The 18,711-nt window shown below is 34.5% G+C and overlaps 1 protein-coding gene across 1 annotated transcript in view; it reads right to left on the bottom strand.

Moving 5' to 3' along the window:
- The window catches only part of LOC108775665 (neural-cadherin), a 38,753-nt gene extending 20,351 nt beyond the window's left edge, over nucleotides 1-18,402 (bottom strand). Inside the window, exons 1-9 of the mRNA XM_018542105.1 lie at nucleotides 17,088-18,402; nucleotides 16,081-16,089; nucleotides 15,217-15,408; nucleotides 13,487-13,733; nucleotides 11,975-12,194; nucleotides 11,483-11,759; nucleotides 9,599-10,194; nucleotides 8,406-8,552; nucleotides 6,964-7,155 (exon numbers count right to left, since the gene is read on the bottom strand). Coding sequence (XP_018397607.1) covers nucleotides 6,964-7,155; nucleotides 8,406-8,552; nucleotides 9,599-10,194; nucleotides 11,483-11,759; nucleotides 11,975-12,194; nucleotides 13,487-13,733; nucleotides 15,217-15,408; nucleotides 16,081-16,089; nucleotides 17,088-18,402 — 3,195 coding nt within the window. The remainder of the gene's footprint in view (nucleotides 1-6,963; nucleotides 7,156-8,405; nucleotides 8,553-9,598; nucleotides 10,195-11,482; nucleotides 11,760-11,974; nucleotides 12,195-13,486; nucleotides 13,734-15,216; nucleotides 15,409-16,080; nucleotides 16,090-17,087) is intronic.
- Between the last annotated feature and the right edge of the window lie 309 nt (nucleotides 18,403-18,711).

The raw sequence follows: 18,711 nt of genomic DNA on the forward strand, positions 1-18,711 counted from the left end.
CGGCGTGATGGACGATCGACGATCCGCAACCTGTATTTCTGCGCGAGAATATCGCAAAGGCACAGCAGACTCTCTCGCTACACATCCTTGCTTAAACTATATGAATACGCTAGAAACGTCTGTGGGTCACCGCTCCGCCTTTCCACAATTGTAATTGTTATTGCGTAATATTCGCTATGACCCGCGTAGTGGTCGCTGCGTCTTCGGAGTCTTTGAAGGAGCACGGTCCCTTGTCACTCCTTTGTCGAGCGATTCGTCGAGAGCCTGTTCAGTTTCCAAGTAAAGTAAGTTTACAGTTATGAAACAATCTTATAAGACAGTAATAAGAGATTTCTAAAGGTTTCGTTGGTGTAAACAGTCCTGTGTAATTATCTGTTGTAAATTTAGCTTTAGAAAACAAGGTTTGTGATTATGTGATACCTCAAAATCAATTTGAAAATAAAGGTTTCTTTAAGGCAATATCCACGTTACTGCTATTAATAAATTGAGAAAAACTATAATATATAAATTTCATGAAAATTTTCCATTTTACAAAGAAAAAACGCTAAGGAAACTGCTCAGCCATTCGAAAATTGTAATGTGATGTATCAATCCACAGGACAATTCACTTTAAAGCTATACAATTGTCGTTTATTGATGACATTTAAAACTTACTCCACTTAGAAATTAAAGGACTCGATTATTTCCGTGGGATTTCTACCCGATTGAACTCTCGCTGCCTTCAAATATCGTCGAAGAGCGATCACCGCGGCTCGCTACAGTACATATTGGGAAAAGATAGTGGTAGCAGTATAGTAATAGTAGTTGTTGTAGTAATAGGAGAAGGAGTGTCCGCCAATCAGCGATCTACCGCGCCGCGCTTACCCATAAGTGCTTCCGCAACCAAAAAAAAGGAACAAGATAGTATGTTCTATAAAAAGAATGTGTCTAAAAAGAGAAATAGGTACGAGAAAATGAACAAAATAGAGATTGAATGTTGTGATAGGATCGAAAACACACACAGAATAGAACAGAGGTAAAAAGAGAATCTAAAGTGTATCAGAGAGAGTAAATCCAAGTGCATAAAGGAAATCAATGGGACAGAAAGACAAATACAATACGTAAGTAATTGAATGGGGAAGAAACAAAAAGAGAAAAACAAAATAAGTTAGGGGTGGTCAACAGATCAAAGAGAGAGAAAAAGAGAAAAAAAAAGAGAGAGAGAGAGATAGAAGGGATAGCACTGCATGGCACGGCACGGCATGTCACGTGTCTTGTCTCGGTCATGTCGTGGCATACAAACCTGGCTTTCACCGACGTCACTACAGTACCCACTGTGACATTTTCTTTGATGTGAATGGGGCCGTATACATTCGCATCCCACACAGGTGGTTTATTGTTTCTGTCTACGACGTCTAACTCAACGTCCACGTCTGCGGACAAGACTGGCATCCCTCTGTCGGAGGCCCGTACTCGCAGGCGATAGCTGTCACGCTAGTGGCAAAACATTGGGCCGTCAACTTATAAGACATTTTCTTTCGGGATTTTATAGTTGGCGGTTTTTTTTTGTTTTTGCGATTTTGTTTTCCGTTTCGTCACTCTTTTTACTTTTCTTTTCTTTCGTTTTTTTTTTTTTATTCGTTTCTTTTCCGTTGGAGTTTACGAAAGAGCTAAAGGCGTCACTCGGCGTCGAGCGCGTCCATATGAGAAAGTACCCTCGACGGTCTTTCTGCTTTTTATTCGCGAGCGAAATTGAAACGGAAGAAGAAGAGAGAGAGAGAGAGAGAGACAGAGAGAAAGACGAACAGAGATAGATAAGATAGATAGAAAGAAAAACAGAGAGATAAAGGACCGTGCAGTCTCGTAGGTATCCTGGTGGACATGGGTGACTCCGCTGCGTGTTACCTCGGTGATAGATTCACTGCCTTCCTAATGTAGAAATCCATTAATTTTCCTAATAATTTTTGCCCAATTTAATAAAAGTGCATCGCTTATATAAGAACAAGATTTACTGCAATGAACTCAAACGTGCTGTAAAGTAGTTTTTTCGTGAGTAATTTTGTGAATGATTGCAACATACACAGTGACGTGATGGTGACGGTGATAATGATGAAAATCATGATGATGATGATGATGATGATTGTGATAATAATGATGAAAATACTACATCGCCGACTTCTGTTGATTAACAAAGCAATGACAGTATCGATATAAACACACACACACACATTTAGTAATTAATTTTAATCAAATAAAATCAATTTAATTAAATCAAATTTAATTAAAAATAGATTACAAAGATTATGGACAAATGTAGACGATGTAGTTGGTATAGATGATACCTACCTGTCGAATGCACACGCTTGCATATTTGAGCTCATTGCTGTACTGATTATATTAGTTAATTAATGGCATTAATGCAAACACACTTTTATCAGTGCGATGTTATTTAATTTAATTTAATTTTATGTCAACAAAGATATTTAGTAATTGCATAACATACTGTATCGTACAAAAATATTATATTAATTTAAAAATCTCTCTAATAAAAAAAGTGCATTTTTTTAAATCATTTAATACTACGTTGATTGCATTAGGTAATGTTATGCTTATCCGAGATAACACGAAAGCGGAAGATATACTAAATGCTTTAGAATTGCTTCCTTCTGTCTATAGATTCTTTAAATACATTTTGTCTCAGTTAAGTTAATATTTTATCTTATTTGTAAATGCTTTATAAATATTCGATATATTTTATTTGTATGCTAGATTCTAAAATTCTAGATTCTAACAATAAGATGTTAATTTTTTTTTTACTTGAGAAACAAGACTGAATCATTTTGTCTTTAAGTAATACAAATTCTTAGGTAAATGTCTTCAAACATCGGAGAATCTATATTTAAAAAGTAGCAAATATTTCTAAATCATCTAATATACATAATAGAGTGCAACAGCGGGTGAATAGTATATATAATAGAAGATAAATATATTAAAATTATAAATATAAAAAACTTGTATATCGTGAAAAATTAATAGAATTAAATTGAATTAAATACCTCAGTGAAAATTTAATTTTCAAAGGATAATCTTTAATATAATGCTTTAATGTAAAATTCTCTTTGACATTCTATTCACCCGCTGATCTTAAAGTAAACATCGACGCGATTTATGTTAATAAAAAAAAGCGCCGCATCATAACAATTATTTGAAAACCGATTCTACAATCGGTATCCTTCGTCCCCAAGTGAACGTTTGTTTGCGAATATTTGTCTATAATTGGGATCTTGTTATATCTCATAAGATTTCTAGTAACGAAAACTATCAGCACTCTTCCTGGAACATTAAAAGTAATTATTGAAACTGTTCCGGTCAAATGGAACTAGATCCCTGTACAATATTCAATATCCAACGGACGATTTAATTCAATATAGCACAAATAAAATATGTACGTTTTAATTATAATTCTATTATAATAAATAAGCCAATTAATATTTAAAAAAGTGCTGCTATGTGAAATCGTTACAAATTGTGTTATTACAAACTATGGTAACAGTAATAGTAAAAGTAATAAATAAAAACTCAACGTTGTGATTTTTGGAAAGCAAATCGTATTTAGTGCGCAATTATATTAAAAAATGATAATATTATAAACTAATTTAATTATAACTCTGAATTTGTAATAAGAATTTAATTAAAGATTAATGTATTCAAATTTTTTTCGTTAAGATTGATCGCATTAAAATGTTAATTTTTGTTTTATCATGAAATAAAATAATTTTTTGATCTCTTTATTTTTAAATAATTTAGCAAGATGAAAATTCAATATATAAAGAAAATATAATATAGAGGAGGATATCCGCTGTTTATATTAAAATTTGCGAAACGTCCGTTGGATATTTAGCACCGCGGATAAATTGACAGATCAATGGTGGCGCAAATTAGCACAATAGAGGCATCCTTCACCTATGAATACATACGAGACCAGGATAAAAGAACGAAAATAGCGCGGCAGCACGTGTGTATGTACATAAAAAAAATACATCGCGCGTGATACAAAGAATTTCGAGAAATGCTCGAGAAGAAATGATCACATATAAAAATATTTGATAGAAATTGAGCAACAAGAAGAGAAAAATATAGAGCACAGAGTAGACAGATAGAAATAGAGAGAGTAAGAGAGAAAGAGAGAAAAAGAGAGTGACGTCTCCGAGTGACAACGATAACAACAACAGAGGCGAAAAATCAACGAAACGATAGAATGTTGAATAATCGAACGGAAAGGCGCTCTAATATTAGCAATAAATATTATACTTTTCTTTTGCGCTGGTATAACAATGGTCACATCATGATGTGTCTCGATGCAAGGTGTGAAACACAAGAATATAGATCCTACTTACTGGAAAACAGCCCTTTTTTTTTGTCATCATCAAATCCGAAGAAAGTAAATGGTGCAATGAACACAAACATAAACAATAAGAAGTTCAAATTAGTTTCTTTACGAAATCAACCAATGCAGGCATTTTCATGCAAGCGAGAATGCGATAAAGAGGCATCGGGAGACGAGGGAGGGAAAAGAAAGGGCGGGATACAGAGAAATTGGTAACAGAGGGTAAATTGGTGGAAGGTTTTTCGGGGGGAGAGGGTTAAGACGGGGAGAAAAAAAAAATTATGACGACCCCTCGTCTGATTCGTTCTCGTTTAACGACACTCAAAAACCGATGGACGTTATTTTTGATCGTCGTGATAGTTTAATCCGCACGTTTTCGGCTTTCCTCTTTCATTCCGTGATTACTTCCGTTCACTTTCATTCTTCCCGTTTTCGTCACGACAGTGGTATGCCGCCCCAATCACAGAAGAAAAAATGTCACACCACGGACAGTTCTCTTATGATCTATACATATGTACACATATCGATACATTGGTAAACGCTCTCAATCAAAAATACTTTTCATGTTCTTTTCCTTTTCTTTGTCAGTCACGTCGTGGTACACCGGGAGAATGGGATGAAAATCGGGAAACGTCAGAGAGAAAGTGTATTAGAGAAAGAGAGAAAAGAAGTATAGGAAGAGTGAAACGTAAAGAAAGATACGAAACATAAACTGTCATGTCATGAGCTAAAAGAAATAGTAATTAAACAAGAAACTCAAGCTTTGTTTAACATACAAATCAATCAAAATAGACAGATATAGATAGAAAAATTTATCAAACTTATAAAAATAATCATAACTTAAATAATAGGCAGGCACAATATTCAGAAAAAGTAATTATCGCCGTTACAACCAAATGCAACATACTGAAAATTAATTGTAAACGAAAAGCAAAAAAATATAATGTTTCAGAAATTCAGAGATAGACGTAAGTAGATAAAGATAATGAGAGAGACAGAGAGAGAGAGAGAGAGAGAGAGAGAGAGAGAAAGGGCGAGGATGGATGTAGGAGCGAGAGCGAGATCCGTTCCTGTAAAGGAATCAAAAACACATTCATATAAAATATGCAAGCATTGTCAAAAATTGTTTATGTCTGATGCACCACAAAATGCGTAGAGGTTGAAGTACACCGTACGTGGGGCTCAAAAAATGTTGTTCCCACCTGCTCCTGGAAGTTCAAAAAACATCACTTCCCTTTTGAAAAACATTCACAATTAATAATGTTAGTTGATTAATTAAAGATCATTAGTTTCCTCCGAACGTTTCCATCTCTTTTGTCATGTCTCTTATCATTGTTTCGCATCTTTTCTTTCCATTTTTTCCCGTTTCTCCACAACGCGTAACACGTACAAAAATCACACATATCCTTTTCTTGGCTACTTTTGGGAAAAGTATGAAAAGTGCACACGCTCGCGTTCGGTCGACCGTGCACACGCACGTACGGGCCGATCCGCACGCGTCTTTTTTTGTTTTTTTTTTTTTTTTCAAAATCACACGCGTCGGCATTTTGCAACTCGCCAAATTGATCGAAAATCATGATTGGCGTCGCGGCATAAAACTGGAAAACGCGGGCAAAATGGACGGCGAACAAAAGAAATGAAGTGAAGAGAAAAAGAAGGACGGAAAAGAAGAAGTATGTACGCGCGCGTTATTTTTTATTCTTTCTTTTTTTTTTTTTTTTCGACCGCTTATACATAACTCGACGACCGATTTTCGATGAAAAGTGAATGAAAAAACTGGACAAGAGGCTTCGTTTGGAATCATTTAAAAAGGTACTCGCGCCGCGAGTATGTTCTCAATAGAGAGAATGAGAGAGACAGAGAGAGAGTGTTTTGTTGCAAAAATAGCCCGAACGGTCGATCGATTCAGGTACATGAAGCGTTTGAGGAAATCAGGCATAGCTAAGTATTTACCATAGTGAACACATTGTGCATATCAATGGGAATTAAAAAGTTCTATACATGTGCCGTAAAAAGGAAACTCATTTCGTTGCATATTAGTGATGAGAGAAATAATTGCCGACCAAACGTATATATTAGTATACAAGTTTATCCGCTCAGCAACAAAACGGATTCGTGTTAAATATAACGTAAGTCAACGCAAACGTACAATATATATCGGCAGAAGGTGTACACTCAAGTTTTATATTTATACGAGATCATATATATATACGTATATATGTATATATAAATAGATATAATATACTACGTATATAGCCTACATATTCCTGGGACACGCGGCACTTGTTCGGGACGAGTAGAATCCGCAGGACATTCTTTATTCTCGAAAATATCGCGAATAAATACAATATTATATATTTAATTGAAGCACCAAAGATTATTGCGCGCGTTATTAACACATCGCGGAATGCTTATATTGCTGAGACTTTCGTTTTCCGAGGTATCCAGTGTATCTGAGAGCAAAAGAAGCTGGCAAGCCGCAAAGAAAAATTGCAAGCCTCGCCCACGAAACAGTGGGTGTGTTCCAGGAAAACGATGCTGTCCATACTGCTAAAGAGAGACGATATGTATATCAGCGATTTAATATGGATACTCACGTCTAGGGGTTTCTTTAATACGATCCAACCAGATTCTGGTTGGATCTCAAAGTACTCCAGATTCTGCTCATTGTTGGGTGAACTCAACGAGTACACGATTGCACCGTTGTTGTCAGCATCCTCGTCGGATGCCGACACTCTTAATATGTTTGTTCCAATGCTCGCGTCCTGCTTCACGTTTTCCACATACCTCTGCAAAACGACAATATCTGATTGATATGTCAATTCGATATTTTTAAAGATATATCGTGAGATTATTAGTTACATTTGATATTTACTCGTAGTTACATCTGTTGTATAAAAATACAATACTAATTTGATCAATTCTAAGCAGAATCGCAAGACCCAAAATTGTTTTCACAAAACTTGAAAGAATTTATAACTGATATTCTAATTTTATGCGTTTGTATCGTAAATTTCTTACAGCTAATAAATCTTACGGCTAATAAGAAACTATCTAAAACTATTGTATAAAGGTAAAAGTAGTGAAAGGCTTAAAAGTTCTTAATAGTCTTACGAGAATATGTTATGAGTCTTACGATTCTGCTTAGAATTTAGGCAATCGTAAGATTGAAAATTATAAAATATTTAGATTCATAATTGCAATTAGTTAGCCCTTCAAAGCTTAACAATGTGTCTCTCACTTAATTATAAATTTCTTTATCAAAAATATCAAACAATTTAGTTTTCTTTATACATTAAATTTGCAAATTCAAATTATTATTCTTATATTATGGTATACTTAGTATTCAATTATAAATCTCTTTGTCAAAATGTTAAACAATTTAATTTTTTTCATTTTTTTTTCTGCAAATTATTATTAAAATACATTCATCCTTTTTTTATGTAATTTATGTCATTTTATTAATTTCTGTGAAATTAATTAGTGCCTTTTAATTAACGTATTATAAATTAAATGAATCTTACAGATTCATCAGTATCTTATTATATTAGATATTTGCATTGGTTTCAGAAATTAAGCAATATAGTCATGTTTCTCACGAAACATTTCTTTTTACAATTAATATCAAATTTTACTTTAACGGAATTTTATTGACTAAGAAAACATAATAACTCAAATTTTCAAATATTCATGTAACGAGTTTGAAATAGAAATGAGCCGAGTCCATAATTTACGAGATCTACTTTAGATATGGCTTCGTGTTGTGGACTTAACAAATTATGGACTTGTTCTCCGTTTACTATACAAATTCTCCATACGTATATTAAATCGATGTAGAGCAAAATGTATGTACTTTGATCGAGCAAACGCGATAAAACTAGTCCAAAGTTACTTCGCGAATATTCTTGAGTTACGTGAATCGAAGCATAACGCACTGATGGTGGCTTCGTCACGCTCAGTCTTACTTCCGGACATCTGCTGCTGCGTTTCTAACCCGTATGGCTTCCTAAATGCTTGCCTTGGGGTTAAGTGTACCCACCTGTCGGTCAAACAGTGGCGGGTTGTCGTTCACATCCGTTATTTCGACGGTAAATGAGCAAACACCTTCCAACGAGGGCTCACCCTGATCCGTCGCCTTGACGGTGACAGATACAAATTTTCCGTCGTCGCCTTCGCGATCGAACACCTATAACAGTCATGTTTGTTATTAAATGCAAATACGTTAACGAAATCTTAATATTTACAATATCTATGAGCAGTTTGCAATATAATATTTTGAAAATTGTCGCACGATAAAACGAAAACCATAGAAAAGAATTGCTTTTATAGAAAACAATAATAAACTATATGATTGAATCAACAACTGATCAAATTTTATTACATTTTTAGAGTACAAACATTTTCGACAATTTGTTGTTCACATTTAATACAATTAACAGAAAAAAAATATATCGTATATTCTCTATTTTTGATACACAGAAAGAATGATTGGTCTAAAATAACTAATTGCATTTGTTGGTCGCTAGACCATTTTTGCAGTATTATTCATCATGCTTGACTTTTCTACGTAATTATTTTGATTGCCCAATAAAATTGTTTTCAGATCTTTCTCTCTCTCTCTCTCTCTCTCTGTATATATCTAAATTTTTATAGATATTTAGTCAAATTGTGTGTATATATATATATATATATATAAAATCATAGTTTTCCATAGTTTTATTATTAATTTGATAGCAGAATGACAACAAATGTGCTCACCAGAAGAACAAGTAGATATATTTTATTGCAATATCTGTTTGTTAGAAATCTTTATGGATTTGCGGCACGAACAGCAATTAGAATTAAGTGCCTCGCATGCTTATCGTTCGGTCTACGATACGTACAAAAGATGGAAAAGTAGAGCTAGAATTAACGATTGTTAGATGTTTTTTAATGTGTTCGGAATACTAAATGCACTCTCCAACGCGAATTGCATTTGTATTATCTTTTAAAGCTGATACATTCTGATACAGTCAACGCAATTTTATAGCTTTATCAAACGTTACTCCAGGTCAAATTAAACACGTTCGGAAGTAAACGTATACGTTTTGTGTAGCTACGTTGACGAAATAAAAATAAAAACAATCAAAATAAAAATATAAAAATAATAGAAATATAAAATATTGAAAAATGTAACATTAAGTGTAAAAGTTTATTAAAGTGCCATGAGTAAAAGACAATCATTAATTGTACCTTATTCGTTAAGACCTGGCCAGTTTCTTCGTCAACGGTAAACTTTGTGCCCTTCTGATTAGGCTGCTGCACGATCGAATACTTGACTTGTCCATTGACACCCTTATCCTCGTCAGTCGCCTGTACCTTAATAACTGTGCTACCGTTTGGCGCACCTTCCTCCACCTTCGGATAATACATCCCGCAATCCTTGAAGACCGGTTTATTGTCGTTCACATCAGTTATAAAAACGACGACAACCGCTGTACTGGTGTGTATGGTTTTATCGCCGTTTGGACAACACGCGCCGTCGTCCAAGGCGGTGACATTCAGCTCGTATTTGTCTCGATCCAAAGAGATTTCTTTCCCGTGAAGACGAATTACACCCGTGATCTCTTCAATCACGAACTGTCCCGACGTGGTGTTCCCACCGACAAATCGGAACCTCACGTTATCGCCGTCCTTATCCGAAGCTACCACGGTGGTGACCAGGGTGTTCGGTCCGGCGTTCTCGTCGACGTTAGGCGTGTAAACCTGCTGGGAGAACTTCGGCTCTTCGTCGTTTTTATTTTTTGTATATATCCGCACTGTCGCCGTGCCAGTCTTTGACGGTTCGCCTGAAAAATACGCTCGTTTAATTATTTATTGAACATTTGAATCTAACGACGGAATTAACTAAGTTCGCGATTAAGAGTAATGCGACGTTTGCAGAAAACGTAACTGTAAAGCCTAATCTATAATGTGCTCTTTTCTTACTATTTTCCTTCTTTAGAGACACGAACCGACACTCGTGTCTCTTCCGAAGTTCGTCACTTTTATCTCGGATGACAGAAAATGAAGAAATAAAATAAAAAGTAAAAAGTTCAAGAAGTATAAAAAAAAATGACAAAAACAAAAACAGGACACAAAGTACATATTACAGAATTAGACTTAAGAGACACATAACTTTTTAATGTATTTAAAATACAACGCAAATCGCGAACATATAACAATATATTGACTTAAACGATACGAATCGCAGCAATAGTAACTTAAATAATTGAATCCAGAATGTGATACGCATATTAAGAAGTATTTACTGCGATGTCAAATTTTCCGATATGAAATACATTCATGGACGCACAATAAATAAAAGCGCACGTGTTATTCGTGCCAATTCGACCGTTTTATTTCCAATTAAGCCGCGACTTGTTTGAAAACCACCCTGCATTCTCACTGTATATATGCAAATAACGCGAATTCGCATCTACAGATGTGAGCTTTATCCTGTGCGACGCGAGACGAGAATTTGGAGCTTGTTTGAAAACCAAATCCGTGAGATTTAGCCGCTCAAGATGATCCTCAGCTTGCTGACGAAACGCTATGAAGGTCGATTTCTTCTTTCCACATACCAAATCATCGAATGACACGAGCAACGATTACGATATTTGAGTCTCTTAAAACGAGACAGAAATATCGAAGAATTTTAATGATCATTCGCGAATGTGATCCGATAAAATGCAATAAAAATTACAAATTCCAATATACATGTACATTGAATTCGATTAACCGCAAATGAAAAAAGAAAACAAAAATGACTTGATTAACATTAGAAGTACCAGTCGTTATTGATCGTTTCTATTTTTTTAGATTAACATTGTATTTTGTATGTGTAAAAGATGATTCTCTGAAATTTTTTTAATTTTTCGGTAATTATGTCCTTATAGTGTCCAAATATTTGCGCTTTCTCTCTCTCTCTCTATTTAATTACTATTTTTATAGTAATTTGTTCCCTTGCTCCTTTTAGTGAGTAAGAAATATTGGAACTTCTAATGTTAAGCCAAAACATATATTTTTTGATAATTATACAGAGTTACGCTATAATCCCAAGCATATCGGCACAATTTGTTCTTCCAAGTGACATACCTTTATCCTTAGCAGTAACGATGAATTCATAATAAGCATTATTGTTATCCGCATCAAGCTGTTTATTGTTGACAATAATACCGTTTGAATCCACACTGAAGTGATCGTCGGATACTAAATATTCTATTTCCGCGTTTGCTCCTGAATCGGCGTCAGTTGCTTTGACTTTCAGTATATTCGTGCCCAACGGAATATCCTCATCGACGTTGTGAGCTTGATAATCCGGCAATTCAAACTTGGGAGCATTATCGTTTACATCTGATACCCTAATTGTTAGCTAAAAGTTAAATAAAAAAATCGTTAGACAGTTATTAAGATAATTAACAGTGAAACATTAATTCGACATTTAGCTTAAAATAGTCAACAAAGTAAAGAGAAACGATCGTGTTTGTATGCAGATTTTGGCGTGTGGTACATTTTCTGAAGAAAAGAATTGTTATATTCTTCGGAAAAAAACACAGCAAAGTTCGAAAGAAACATAAATTTAGTTACCTCGACTGATGTTGAAAAACCGCCCGAGTCCTCCGTGGCCGTCACTATTAGAGAATAAATGTGAGGCTGCCGTAGATCCTCAAAATCCAGTTCTTTCGCAAGTTTTACAATTCCAGAAGTCGGACCGATATTGAATGTACCCGCAGCTCCTTGACCTTGTGCTTTCAGCGTGTAGCGTATCTCTCGATCGGCGAACGACTTAGCTTTCACCGATATTATACTGAAAAGTTTGAACGTGTGACACTCATACCTCGCAAGTTTGATACATCAGAAAAAGCAGAGTTATGATATGGAAAAAAAGTTTGAGAAATCTTGATTACAATTTGTCACGCAGCTTGGTCAAATTTAAATAGAACTTCGAAAAGTCAACTAACCCGAAGACAAACAGTTTTAACAATAAAATGGGCTAAAGTCAAAAGATCGCAGCACAGACTGTTGCATAACGCATAATGCATAGTGCATAAAAAAATCAACCAATCAAAATTTTTCTTTTCCGTGAGATGGGAGGAAAGGAAGGTTTCTGATTGGTTGATTCGCTTATGCATTATGCGTTATGTAAAAGTCTGTGCTGCTGCCTAAACAGTTACGATATTCATGCAAACAATCTTATACAAATATTGTCATTGAGAGTAAATAAAGAACGTTATCATAAACTGGACATGAAAAAGTAATTATAAAAATAGCAAACAAAATATAAACTTGCTTGTATTCTGTAAATGACTAATTTTAGAAAGATTAAATATTCTTTTATTATTATTTTTATCCCTGCAGAGCTGACGTCAAAATCTGTAACATAATTGCTGACGCTGGGTTTGTGAAACCCATTTATTTATGTTAACTAAAAGGTATTAATTAATTTCAGGGAACCAAAATGACACACTGAGAGAAATGTTGCGTATGAATAATTATAATTTTATATCAACAAAATTATGGTTATATAATACATACAAAATATCTCAGTGCATAATTTATACAAAAGAGGAAATGTGTAAATGAATACTAAGTTTATTTTAATAACAACAATTAGAATTTGTAGACGTAGTATAATAAAAATATAATTAAACGGAAATATAAAAAAATATAATTGCATCAATAGACTCACCGTCAGCTCCAGAGAGTTAATTATATTTTTATAAATATCATTATTACAAAATTTATGAGAGTAATAATTTACGATGCAATCAAGACGGAGAAAAACAATTTTACGAAATATCTAAAAATTTCGTTTATATACAATAGATATAAAAATAATTTTGTTTAAACCATCAAAATAATTATACAGGACGCCTAAACTGGTTACTAGAATATTAAAACTTTTTGCGGCGTTCAATTAAGCGTTGATAATTATTTTGACAGTTTAACAAAATATTATTTTCAAATTTGTAAATTTTTAGATACTTCAGTAAAACTACTCTTTTCATGCATTATCGTAAAAAAAAAATTTAGGCTGATCTTTTAGTAAACACAAACTGAAAGAATTAATTGATTCTTAGAATAGACTTGCGAACTAACTCTGAGTCTTTCTTCTGGTTTTCCGGTATCTCAGCCTCGTACGCCGTCATATAGAACTGCGGTGCGCGTTTTCCACCGACGATCGATAGTCTTTCCTCAGGAGTCGACTGGAAACGCCTCTCGTCAATACGACCGTTTTGATCCTCAGCTTTCACATAAAGGACATACTCCATATCCAACTGGAAGAGGTCGGTACCTCGAGTACGTACTACTCCTGATCTCTCGTCGACCTCAAAGCGACCGCCAGCTGTGTGTGTGCAATGTGATTAATTAATTAATTAACTAAAGGAATCAGTTAGGATTCTAACGTTATCTCTGTTAGTTCCGCCAATAAAAATCTTGCAATGCACCAATATTGATTGCATTGTAATCATATTATTATATGATTCCTAGTTCTTATTTATTATTTAGGATTAGAATTTAAATTATAATAAATTAAATTTCTCGCGATTAAAATAGTAAGTAAATCTATAAAAGTTGACATTTGCCGAGAAGCAAATAAAAAAAAAGTAGATTTTAAATGTCATCATATTTATTTGTCACTTCATTATACTGAATGCATTGCATTAATAATACGGAATGGATTTATACTTTATATTGATGTCGCGAAATAAAAATTGCTCATGATATCGAAGCATATTATTATGCATAGAGAAACTCGGCGTAATGGCGTCATTATTATATGAACTTATAAATTTCGGAATATAATACTATAGATCGATGTTGTAATCATCAGGTGCATTTTCGATGAAAATAATGCACAACTTTACGCCGCCGATGCAATGCATGTAGATTAATAATTAGGCCATACTGCGATCTTTCTATATGTTCCTATGTGACGTTTGTTAAATTCAACATATATTTCTCTTATAATTAATAAAACGTTCAATTGACAATTGAATATTCTCCCGTTTAATGAAAAATTTAGTACCGAATTCTCAATTAATAGTTTACTTATACAAACGAGACAGCTGCTTTTTCTAATTGGTTGGTAGCAATGTAGCATTTATCAAAAGCAAGCTTTTATATATTTTTTACCGATATGAAAATTAAATTTTCCTTGCAATAAGATAATGAAATGTACGTACAATATAATAATTTATACGTATAATTACAAACATATATAAAAATCTTTGTATTATAAAACTATTAAGAAAACACGGTTTCTATTAATTATTTTTTATTGATATGTAATAGAATATTTTTACACAAGATTAATTGATAAGACTGGATTATTATAACAAACGTTTTATGATAATTATTATATTTACAAACTTAAAATTAATATATGTATTGATATATCAATAAGGTAAACAGTATAACATACGAACGTGGATATAAAACTAGAATGAATATTTCATAATAAAATGTTTTCAATTGCATATTTTCGTGTTAAACTTTTCTTTCGTGAAATTATCAATTATTTGTTAAAGTAAAGATTTATTAAATTTTGTTTTAATGTATGTACGTACTATATGGATATATTGGAAATTATTTCTCTTTCCCATCTAGTTTTTCAAGTATAGTTGAAAAACAATTTACGTCACTATTGCTTAAATATTGTTTAAATGAGTTATCGAGTTCCTAAAAAGTTTACGTATTCCTCATGCATTTAATTTATTATTTTATCGAGATTAATCTCGTTCTTTATTATATATATTATCAGCGATACGCGAAACGTACAAGTTAATGTTCGAGATATCGAATCCGGATTGAGAGACATTACGTACTTCGATCTCGCACGATGAAATAATGGATGTTGTGGTCGGTGTCAGGATCCCTGGCTTGAAGGGTGAACACGTGAGTGTTCGGCGGTGCGTTCAGCTGGACGACCGTTTGCATCGGTAGTGGCCGATTAATGAAATACGGAGGCTCGTCATTCACATCCTTCATGTTGATGATGACGCGCTGATTGTCGGTATCTATAACGTCACATCGATTATCGCGTACACGTAACAGCCACGCGAATGCATTAACAATGTAGAGCAGCGTTGCGGGTACGCCACTTGCGTGTTGCGAAATTTTAATCTTTATTGCAACGCTGTTTCAGTGCTTATTTTTTAATGGAACACTCTGAAGATTAATAACCTCAATGCGAATCTGTATTTAACCACACAACGAAAGTAAATCATGTTATATTCTTTTATTATGCTTTACGTGAGAGATACTAAATTAGATTTTGTAAGGAAATATGTTGTTGGAAAGCAATTTAATTACTTAGTATATGCTTTCTTTTAAATTGCCTGTAGTTATTTTCTTTCTAAAATGAGAGTTTCAACTAGAACTCAACAATATTTCTCTTTCGATGTTCTTTTCTGTACAAATATATATTGTGTGTGTATGTATATATATATATATATACTTTATATATTCCTAGTTTTTCGTACACAAATGGCGTTCGTGGCAGCGCTGAATAATAAACAGAAATTTATTTTGTAATATATAAAATGCTACTCAAAGCATGAGTAATAAGAATGCACTTCTACAAGTCTTTTGAGAAACATGAAAATGTAATTTGAAAGCAATTTTACAGTAATGTTTAATTTAAGTGTTTAATATATAATAAAGTGGATGAAATAGGGATTGATACTTACATTGAAATCCTTTGGAAACCGATGATGCAAGAAAAGAAAAGAGAGTTACAATTATTATTAGTAATATATACTTGCGGAAAATATTTTTCCCGAGATACAGCAGATAGATATGGCAATAAATATTTTATAACAAATTACAATTACATAATTTTGATTTATAATATGTAGGTAAAGTATATAAATCCCTTATTATTTGTATATTAAAATTATATATGCACATTTTATATCTATCAAGTAATTAACACGAATCAAAATATGGATATTAGAAGCAAATAAAAAGAAAACATAAGAGGCATATTCTTAAATATTTGTTGCCATATATATATATATTTAATCTCGTAAATTTCTGCAAAGTACAATATATTTGTTATCTTGCTAACTTGTTCTTAACCATACAAGAAAAAGAATAGTTTTGATGATCTAAGAATTTACCTAGATACAAATTCGAAAATAATTTTGTTTGAACCATCCAAATAATTTTATTTTCAGATTTATATCTAGCTAAATTTTTAGACGTTCAGCAAAATCGTTCTTCGCATGCACACTCGAAATTACCTAAGTACATGAAACGAGAGATACCACACCCTAAACAGAGTCCCAATGATAGAGCATGAATTATAGAAAAGCGTGTGTACAAGAATGGGCCATGAAATGTGTCAGTTGAGACTATTATTATGCAATACTTATCGAAATAAAATTTTACCATCGTAATATGGACACGGGACACCGGGTGGATATCGCACGCACGGCTCTATACATGCAGAAAATACCGAAGCAAAAATTAATTAAACAATATAAAAATTATAAAAAGATTTTTGCATTTAAATGCTATAAAATTATATAATATAAAATTTAAAAGCAAAATAAATATTTTTCAGAAAATATATCTTTTCCAAAGCGATAAAATCAAACGGATTAAAATTTATGCAGAAACACTTTTTGACTAAAAATTGACATCAAGATCGGAAGGACACAGATAAAATTTGAAAAATTCTTTGTGATAGTACCTGTACCTGTGTTCGTAATAGTAACCCAAAAGTCGATGGTCTTCTCTGGGCCCAATTCCTCATAGTCCCATTTCTGTTTAACCATCACAGAACCATTGGCGCCCACGGTGACCCACTTATTCTCATCTCTTATTTTGTAGGTCTCCTTCTCGTTTTCCTTCTCTAGATAAAACGCGATCTTGCCCTCGATATTTCCGTCCGCTTCTGTGAAGTCGACTTTCTTTGTCGGTCGCACTGCTCTAGTGACCCTTCTCTTCTCTATACGATGCACTTCCGGTGGATCGTCCGGCTCTGAGGTGAGGAACCTCACGATAACCTTGGCCGGTTTCTCAGTGCTGCGGCTCGGCGTGTGTAGGTCGTGCGCTTCAACGATCAACTCGCATTCGCTATCCTGCTCCGGATTGACTTCCGGCTCGCCGGTCAGTAACAATTCGCCGGTCTGTGGTACGACGATCAGTAGGCTACTAGGCGTGACCAACTTGTACGCGACCTTGTCCCCGTCGGCGTCCTTGGCCGTGACTTTGCCCACAGTGGAGAACCTTTTCCAGCCGGGTTGCGCTATGTTATCTTTGCGCAAGATGTCCAAATTCGTTGGTCTAATCTCGAAAATGTACAGCTCGCGTTCGAAGATTGGACTGTTGTCGTTCTGATCCAGCACGTGAACGATACCACTGATCTTCGAAGTGCTGATAAAATTACCATCCGACGCGTGTATCACGACAGTATAGACACCACGAATCTCGCGATCCAGGGGTTTCGCAGTGACCACTCTGACGCCCTGCATTTGGTTCTTCAGGGTGAGATTGAAGCCGCTGTCGCTAGATTCAGTCTCTCGTAGAGCGAAAGGACGTTCTCCGTTATCATCCGGCAGGATCTTATAATGAACCGGAAAGCTGCCACGTGCCCGCAAAACTGGAAAACCGTCTATCCTCGTTCCAATCGGTGAATTCTCCGGTACTTCACCCTCACCCAGACGGTCATGCGAGAAAGTTAGCATGTTTCGGCGATTGATGACGTAGAGATGAAGGTCGTGGGTCTGCGTACCGTTGGCCAGTTCCTCCAGAACGATCAGGTTCACAGAGCGATCCACCAACGGCGTCAGGTCCGACGTCGTCATCACCAGGCCGTTACCCAACACAGTGAAGTACTTGGAGAAACCGGTCTCCAAAAGACGGAAATTGGAGGCGCGACTTGCGTCGCGCCGGAATTGCGTTACCTCGTAACCGGGGTAGACATCGTGCGGCAACACGGCTACCTTGGCATAGGTGACGGAAGTAATTGCCAATAGGAAGACGATGACTTGTGCACGCCACATCCTGCTCTGTTTGTACTACTCTCCCGCTCTCTATCCTCTCTCTTTCTCTCAGTACACCAGATACCTTTACTAGAGCATCAGTATTGGTGCCAACTGGAAACAAATCACAAAAAAAAACTGTTAGTCATGAAAAATTAATTATAATAGGTGAACATAAAAACTCCGCTCGAGAAATAAAATACTATGAAGTTTTTATGAAGAAAATGTAGATAGAAGTATAGTAGTAACAATAAAAGGTAACAAAATATTAGGATATGTGTGTCATTTAACTTAAAAATTTTCACATTTCTTTTATTTAAGAAATAGATT

The sequence above is a fragment of the Cyphomyrmex costatus genome, unplaced genomic scaffold (assembly GCF_001594065.2).
Source record: "Cyphomyrmex costatus isolate MS0001 unplaced genomic scaffold, Ccosl1.0 scaffold302, whole genome shotgun sequence".
In the NCBI taxonomy this organism is placed as follows: Eukaryota; Metazoa; Arthropoda; class Insecta; order Hymenoptera; family Formicidae; genus Cyphomyrmex; species Cyphomyrmex costatus.